The sequence below is a fragment of the Arachis stenosperma genome, chromosome 6, assembly GCF_014773155.1.
Source record: "Arachis stenosperma cultivar V10309 chromosome 6, arast.V10309.gnm1.PFL2, whole genome shotgun sequence".
Taxonomy (NCBI): domain Eukaryota; kingdom Viridiplantae; phylum Streptophyta; class Magnoliopsida; order Fabales; family Fabaceae; genus Arachis; species Arachis stenosperma.
Genome location: NC_080382.1, coordinates 125898493 through 125907267, shown reverse-complemented (window position 1 = coordinate 125907267; position 8775 = coordinate 125898493). Strand labels below are relative to the sequence as shown.

General features: G+C 35.7%; 1 protein-coding gene across 1 annotated transcript; it reads left to right on the top strand.

The window, feature by feature from the left end:
- The first annotated feature begins 1344 nt into the window (after window positions 1–1344).
- On the top strand, window positions 1345–3030 carry LOC130934556 (probable aldo-keto reductase 1). Its single transcript, XM_057864115.1, has 5 exons — window positions 1345–1491; window positions 1750–1806; window positions 2380–2481; window positions 2754–2907; window positions 3023–3030. The coding sequence occupies exons 1-5, from the start codon at window positions 1345–1347 to the stop codon at window positions 3028–3030; spliced, it is 468 nt and encodes a 155-aa protein (XP_057720098.1).
- The last annotated feature ends 5745 nt before the right edge of the window (window positions 3031–8775 follow it).

Here is an 8775-nt window from a genome sequence, read left to right as displayed (position 1 = left end):
TAATGGTGCAACATAGGAAGTGATTTTTGCTTGGCAGAGTAGATTAGAGCTTTATGACATTGTCAGAATTTGCTCTCCTGGTTTATATATAACCATTATTTCTGTTTTGGCTCATGCCGCTGCAGCACTTGTGGAAGCACTCTCTGCATCATACACCATTATCCTAGTATTTTCAAAGCTATATCTCCTTACTATATTTTTCATTTCTTTTGGAGAAATGGAAAAGCTGGCTAGCTTTTACTTGGTGGTACTGTCTTCTGCATTACAGGTATGTGTGTCTCTTATCATCTTGATAATATTCATCATCATTGTCCATTGATACAGAAGTAGGAATATTATCAACTTGGCATGCCTTGGTTTGGCTATTGACTAAATTTTCTATATGATAAATGTGCAAAGAGAGACTTGCAACTTAATGTTACTGGTGGTTTCTGAAATATTTTGGATTGATTTTATTTGATTTGGATCTAAAATTTAAAGAGAGAATGAAAAAAATTTGATTTCTTTTTATTGTGTTAGGAATATGGGAAGCACAGATGCCAAGTGGAAATTGGCTGATCACCCAAAGCTGCCAAAGGGAAATTAAAGCCAGTTGCTGTGGTGGTTTTGGATGGATGGGGTGAGGCCAACGCTGATCAATACAACTGTATCCACACTGCTGAAACCCCAAATCTTTTTCTTTTTGCATATATTATGATATATTCATTCATATAATGATAAGATCTAAGATTGGTTTCCTTTTTCAGGGTGTATATGTTTTCTTGAAGCCTCATGGAAAAAGTGCTAGAGACAGCTTTCTGATATATATATTTGAGTTTTGCTAACTGAACTTTGGAGCGAAAGTTTTATATAGTTTTGCTAACTGAAAGGAAAGAGCTTCTCAGGATCCAATTGGTGGGAAAGTCCAGTGTTACCCCCAATGTTGTAACCTCTTTCATTGAGACACTTGAAGTCAATGAGCTTCTCAAGGTATCAATTTCAATTTCCCTGTTAATTGTGTTGTTATTGTTGTTGGAGGAACATGCTTGAGAGATTGTCTCGCTTCAGTATTGTTATGCTTGCCATGTGTTTGATGAATTTTCTGAGAGAAATAGAAAAGAACGGAACTTGTTTTCTGTGTTTCCTTTTCCCAATTCACAAGATTTAGGTACTTTTCCTCTTGGATTGCTTATGAAATTGGGTGTAAGTTTTCTCATGTTTTGCATTTGTGATTGGTAGTATTTTTCCTTGCTTGAAGTTGTTAGTTATTATTAAACCACTGTTTTGTGCCTAATATAATTGATGAGTACTACTTGTATGTACTACTTCATGACCAATAAACTTTCTTATATTAGATGACCAATTATGCCTTTTGTTACTGCTGAGGACCAGAAAACTGCCATGGCCAAGGCTTCTAAGGCATGTGCCTTTCTCAGGAGATGTCATTCACTAACACTGGGTTCCATGTTGGAGGAGATTGCTGCTCTTCTTCCTGGCCATGAATTTGTTTTTGTGAGTGACATTCAGTTAAACTCTTCATCTTCATCATCATATTAATTTTTTCTACTCATTCTTATGTAGCCATGTTTTTACATTCTTATGTTGCATCTATGCTTTATTTTCCTTAAGTACATTTCTAATATTTTCTTCATCTTAGTGATATTCTTCTTTTATCAAAAGATACAAAAATTCACCCTACTGTTTCCTTAATAACTGCTTTACTGCCTGTCCTTGAGTTTGATCATTAACTTTATCTGTTGTATCATGTAGATTTTGTTGTCAAACATGGCTTATGCAGATGACGATGAATCTCTTGTTGAAGCTGAGGTTCTCTCCTTTCCTTCTCATTAATAAGTCTTTTTTCTCAATATATTAAAGAACGATTTTTGGTTAACTTTATCATTCTTTTTGCCATGGCTGAGGTATTCTGTTGTTTGGTTCTGATGACTTTAATCCTTGGCAGAAGGTGTAATTATGGAAAAATTTAGTTTAACTTGTTTGAAGTTTGATTAAATCATGCTATCATCAGTTTGTGTAATTTTTGTTTCAATACTTTGGTAGTGTTTGGATTGTCTCTGAGATTTAAGCGGACGGTTGGTGCGGTCCGGCCATTTGGCAGGTGCTGAAGCAGTTTGAGGAGAGAGATGATATGATTTAGCGAAACGAGTTCTATTTGGTTTTAAACGAAACCAAACTACAAAAACAAACTACGAATTTTGTGAGAGAAAAAAGACTATGGTATCACTTCAATGTTTTACTTGAAAATATTGATTTATTTATAAGGGTTTGATTCAGTTTTAGTTCAGTTTGGTTATATTTTTTTATTAACCCCCTACTTGAAACTATGTAGCTATGTGACTACACTTTTCTTTTAGTCTTTAACCTTTATTCTTGTTTTAGTATAGGAAACTTGGTAGTGGAATTGTGTTTTATAGCCCTCTTGGTCGTGGCTTTTTTGGTGGAAAGGGAGTTGTCGAAACTTTACCTTCTGTTAGCTCCTTGGTACCATATTTGATCATTATGCATGCTTGATTTTAATTTGTCGTTAGGTTGTGATAAATAAATTAATAAACAGCTAGGAATAATTCTTAATCCTACTAGAAGGAACACTGAACGAGTTCAATTTGTGACTTTAATTTAGGGTGATGTCAACCATTTTATTTTTCTAATTTAAAATTAGTCATCAAGAGTAAAGTACATTATTAGACTATTGATTTTTCAACAAGAAAAATGATCTGATTGTTTGATTGCTAGTTATTTATTTAACATTTTAGAGTGCTCATCCTTGGTACCAAGCAGAGAACATAGAGAAGAACAAGAGGATATATAAGAGAATAGAAAGCTTTGTAAAGAAGTATGAGTGCACCACTCCTCAGTTGGCATTAGCATGGGTACTCCAACAAGGCAATGATATTGTGCCTATTCCTGGTATCATCAATTGTTTAATTTAGATATAAACTTGTTCTAGTGATGAGATAATAATTATATAGACAGAGTATGCATGGTAATAAATATGTTAATACCCTATATATTGTTTGTGCAGTAAACTGATTTTCTAAAATCTTTGTTTGCTAGTTCCTCTGAAAATGTTAATACCTGATGGTTTCAGTGGTTAAGAGAAGGGGGGTTGAATCTTAGCGCCTTTTTGCTTAGTAATACTTGCTTGTCTTTTAAACAAGTTCTGGTGATTTTTGTCTCGTCCCTAGCCATGAGACTTTTCTTTTTGTCTCGTCACTTGGCACGAGATATTTTGCGGTTTTATCTCCTGGACAGCAGAAACAGAAAATGGAGTAGAAGAGAAGAAAAATAACACCCAGATATATCCTGGTTCAGCTGCTAAGTGCAGTGCAGCCTATATCCAGTCTCCATCACAACAATGATGGAATTTCACTATAATCTTCTTGATTACAGACTGTAAAGTGCTAACCTAACTTACAAGGGGATTCCCACAGAATCATGAAACACAACACATATGTACAAAGGAATTCTAAGGACATCTATGGCTTTTTCTTTTAATGTTGCACTCTCTGCCTTTTTCTGCTCTATGGCTTTTTCATACAAACCTCACTGTTTGCCTTTTTTTATGAGACTCAAAACATGACAAAATTAAACAGAAAAATACTAAACATAATACATTGAAGGAGAAGAAAAACTGTTAGCTTAGGTAGCTCTGAAAACCCTGTGCCTTGCACTCTCACACTTTCTCCTTGCTTCAACCCATGGTTGTTCTCCCTTTTTATAGAAGAGGGAAGCCTCTACAGTTGAAGCCAAAAACCAAGCCAACTTCTTCTTCTTCATGCAAACCGGTTCGGCCAGAGAGAGAAAAGAGATAACCCATGCAAAATCCAACATGTAATTACCTCTAGTCCTTCCTTGGTCATCAATCTTCATCAATCCGAGCGCTCCATCCTTGGCTTGCTTTCCAAGATGAATTTCTGGCCCTTGATGCTTCATGATGATGATAGCTTCATCTGCTCCACTTTTGCTTCCTCCCTCACGTAGCCACCCTAGCTACCTTCTGTGATGAGTGAATCCAAAAGCAGAGACAAGCCATCCCAAAGATCTTCTCCTTGCTGGCCGAAATCTTCTTCAACTATTTTTGGTATGGAGAAGCCAAGATCTCATCACCATATTTTTCCTTTTATGGTTGCAGATCTTAGCCACTACATTTTTTATATTTTCTTGCCATCAGCTCGATGGTCTTGATGCATGTAGCTCCTTCTTTCTTTTGGTAGCTCAACTTAGCTTCCATAGTTTCATGTGATATGACCGAAAGGAAGAAAGAAATGATAGAGAGAAAAGTTGTGAACAATTATTAATGAAGTAATGAAAGAGAATAAAGGTGAATTGATTTTTCACTCCCTTTGCTGAGCAATGTGTAGCTTAATGATGTCCATCAAATCAAAGACCAAACCTCTCTCATATTACCAATGCATGTATTAACTTCACTTTAATAAAAATTGAATTCCACTAGAAGTGGATTCCGTTGGAAGCTATAAGCAATACATTTGCTTTCTTTCAAACTTGGTTTCGGACCAAGTTTTGGATTATGTATCAACAATATTTAATTTGGGCTTGTAGCAATAATAGTTCAATTTGGCCCAAGTAACATAATAATCAATTTAGCCATATAATATAGGAAACATTCAACTAGGCTGAATGTAAATTTTGATTTGGGCTTGCCACATTTCTTTTATTTTTTTCGGCCCAATAGTAAACCTGCATTACAAAATTATTAATTAGCATATGTTTCATGAAAATCAGAATTAATAATTTTGCAATCAATTATTTCAATAATGTTTGTTCATCATCAAATTTAAATTAGAGTTTTCCAAACTCATCAATCTCCCCCTTGAAGACAAATATTATTAAAATTGAAATGGAAAGAAATTAAAGATTAGAGTATAGAGTACTCCCTTTGAATATTTGAATTTCTCCCCCTTTCCAATTGTCACATGGCTCCCCCTAAATATATGCTATTTTACCAAGGGAAGTTTTATACCTGTAACAATTTTATCAAGCCTAAGGCAACAATGTTATTCAACATATATAATTTTGTAATGTTGAATGGCTTGATTTATGAGTAGAATTGAATGATAATCAAAACTCATTTGTTATCAATAATTTGATTTTCTGCTCAAACACATACAGAAACAATTTTGTACAAAAAAATTATGTAACCTGAAGCTGTTTTTAAATGACTTAAAAATATATTCCAATAAACAAATCAGAGCAAAGAGATTATAGCAAGGAAAATATTTCTAGTCAAGCTTGATCCTTTCAAACCATAGCAATTTTCAAACTTCATGTCTATATCACAGTTTAAAGGAACTGCCAAAAAAGTTCAAAACAACAATTTTATCAAGGTAAATCAAATTCAACATAGTAAACATTTTACCAAGATAAAAATAAATTACTAACTTCAAAGCTTCAAGCATTAACTCAAAATAGCAAGCATCATTCAAATGCATTATTAACATCAAATACATAATCATAACAAAATATTGAAACTTAAAACGAGGGAGGTCATGAATCCAGACAAGGATTTCATCCTTGTTTAATTTTAATTTTCAGCACTTTCTCCCCCTTTTGGCATCAAGGGGCACCTGCAAAAGATGACATATAGAACAGAATATAAAAAATATATCCAAAATGTCAAGAGTGTTTCACAGTGTCATGTGTCTATAGTACCAAAATAAACTACTACAATATTAAATTGAGCCTAAACATGCCAAATATTAACAAACATAAAGAAAATAGTAATTAATCATCAGAGAGATTAAAATCAGATTCCTCAGCGCCTTCCTCACCAGCAACTCCCAACTCCTCCTCAAGGTTTTCCAGCATCAGCCACCTTAGAAGGTACGACTGGCTTACTCTCTAGGTCACTGCATATAACGCTTGCCTTTTATGCTCTTGCCTGTAGCTCATCATCCCTTAATGACTGAAACCTTATTCTCAACAGCTTCATTTGTTAAATCAACTTTAAAATACTCAAAAATGCTGGTGAAAAATATGCCATATGGAAGATTAGCCCTTTTAGTACTCTTTACATATTCCCACATGTGCCTTCTCATAAGGTATGCAAATGAAATTTGAGAGGAAGTAACAAGGGCAAAAAGAATAAGAAAGTCAGAAACTGTTACCCGGTGGCGTGGACCACTTTGAGGCATGAGAACATGAGATATGATTTTGTAAAGAAGAATTGCCTTATCTGGACCAAGTTCCTTAAGAGTTGGAGTCGTGCCATCCATTCTAGAGAGACTTTCGCAGGTTTGATTTAAAGCCATCTGGTAAGTGATCCCAACCTGTAAATCCCATTTCTTAGACATGTATGCTCTTGGCCCCTCATCAGTATATCCAAGGGCAGAGCTGATGGTCTCAGCGTTCAGAGTGATATGCACACACTTCACATAGGAGTGAAGACTACCATCAATCAATCTTAGATTAGCATAAAATTGTCTCACCAATCCTGGGTATACCATTTTCTGAATATGGAGCAATGGAGACCATTTGAGATTGTCAAACAGAGGATGTAAATTGATCCCTTTGGCAGCCAGAGAGTCAAGATTCACCAAGTATAAGGGACACAGATGCCGCTTTTCCAATACCTCCTGGGAATTCATAGAATGCACATATAGAGAACCTTGAAGGATCATAGTGAGAGTGTGGTTTGTGAAATCTGTTCTTGAAGTCCAATGATCCAAGGTTCACGGGTTCCCTGGTCTCGTGCAACACGAAACCTTTGGTCTTCTGAGAAATCCTTCTGGGAGTGGCTTTCTTCGGTGGAGATGGTGGTGGTGATGGAATCGGTGAGGTGTGTGATTCTTCCTCTTGTTCAATGCTGGATTCCTTGTTCTTTCCACTTTTCCTCCTTCTAGAGGATTTCTGGGCTATCACTTTGCGCCTCATGGACTCGGGTTGCTTGGTGGAAGGTGAGGGAGAGGATGAAGAAGTGGAATAGATATGTATGTGGGTGTGAGTTTGGGGAGTGGAAGGTTTTTGAGAGAGACGAATTCTTTCATTCTTTCTAGGTGCAGTTTTCTTTTTCATGACAATGAGAATGAACAGGTAGAAGATGAAGGGATGAATGGAACCGAATTGAGTGAGTGAGGAGAGAGGTTAGGGATGCAATAAATGCTAAGTGGAAATAGAATATGAGGGAGTTAATGCACAAGGTGGGCGGTTATTGACCAAGGTGTTTTTTATTTATTTGAAATAAATTGAAAAAGTGGTTTTCTTGAATCAAGGGATTAGTTGAAAGGAAAGATTTGATTTGACACCATGCTCTTCCAACAAGATTTAATGAGACAACAAAGAAATTGTGATTTTCAATAAAATAAGGAACTAACAAAATGGTCAGAGTGGGTTCAAAGAGATTTAGTGGGACCCATAAGAATTAATTTCTGCGCAGTCTCCCCCTTGATCAAAGCCCATTCCACACGTTCTAATTTTTATCTCCTGCTTTCCCACGAGATAAATCTGAACAGAATCAAAATTTCACAAGTTATCAATAGAACTCAAATCTATCATTCCCAAGCTTTTTCTTAGTAAACAGAATCTATCTTCACAGAGGGGTTTTGTAAAAATGTCAGCAAGTTGGTCTTCAGATTTTACAAATTGAATATTAATAGTACCCTTTTATACATGTTCTCTAATAAAATGATATTTGATCTCAATGTGCTTTGTTCTTGAGTACAAAACAGGATTTTTTGAAATATTTATAGCACTCATGTTATCACAAAACAAGGGTATACTATTGATCTTTAATTTGTAATCTTCTAACTGCATTTTTAACCAAATTAATTGTGAGCAACATGCAAATGCAGAAATATATTCAGCTTCAGCTGTGGATAGGGCCACGGTTGCTTGTTTTTTGCTTGACCACATGCTGAGTGATCTCCCAAGAAAGCAACACATGCTGGATGTGCTTCTTCTATCCACCTGATCTCCCGTATAATCTGCATCACAAAATCCAACTGCATAAAAATCATCAGATTTTGGATACCACAAGCCATAATCACTAGTTCCCTTAATGTATCTAATGATGCGTTTAACGGCTGAAAGATGGGATTCCTTTGGGTGAGATTGAAACCTTGAGCATACACCCACACTTTGAACAATGTCCGGTCTAGAGGATGTAAGATACATGAGTGATCCTATCATACCTCTATACCTTGTTTCATCCACATCTTTTCCATCATCATCCTTTTCAAGTTTAATGTTTGGATGCATTGGAGTTCCCATAGGTTTGGAATTTTCTAGGCCAAATTTTTTGATTAACTCTTTAGCATACTTTCCTTGGTGAATAAAAGTACCACTAGGAGTTTGTTTAATTTGGAGACCAAGAAAGAAAGTTAGCTCTCCCATTAAACTCATCTCAAACTTACTAGTCATAAGTTTTCCAAACTCTTCACACAAGGACTCATTGGCCGATCCAAACACAATGTCATCCACATAAAATTGAACTAGAAGAATATCATCATTAGATGCTTTAATGAATAAAGTTGTGTCCGTGGTACCCCTTTGAAATTGATTTTCTAATAGGAAGACACTAAGCCTTTCATATCAAGCCCTTGGAGCTTGCCTAAGGCCATAAAGAGTCTTTGAAAGTTTGAAAACATGATTTAGAAAATCCTTATGTTCAAAACCGGGGGGTTGTGCCACATACACTTCTCTATCAATAAAGCTATTAAGAAAAGCACATTTAACATCCATTTGAAACATTTTGAAACCCTTATGGGCAGCATAGGCAAGAAGCAACCTAATTGCTTCCATTCTAGCTACCGGAGCAAA

What these genes read in the sequence shown, in the direction of transcription:
- LOC130934556 (XM_057864115.1), top strand. Translation starts at nt 1,345, where the DNA reads ATGCCTTTTGTTACTGCTGAGGACCAGAAAACTGCCATGGCCAAGGCT. An exon ending in CTGGCCATGAATTTGTTTTT is followed by an intron (nt 1,492 to 1,749) that starts GTGAGTGACATT and finishes TGTATCATGTAG; the next exon opens with ATTTTGTTGTCAAACATGGC. An exon ending in TACCTTCTGTTAGCTCCTTG is followed by an intron (nt 2,482 to 2,753) that starts GTACCATATTTG and finishes TTAACATTTTAG; the next exon opens with AGTGCTCATCCTTGGTACCA.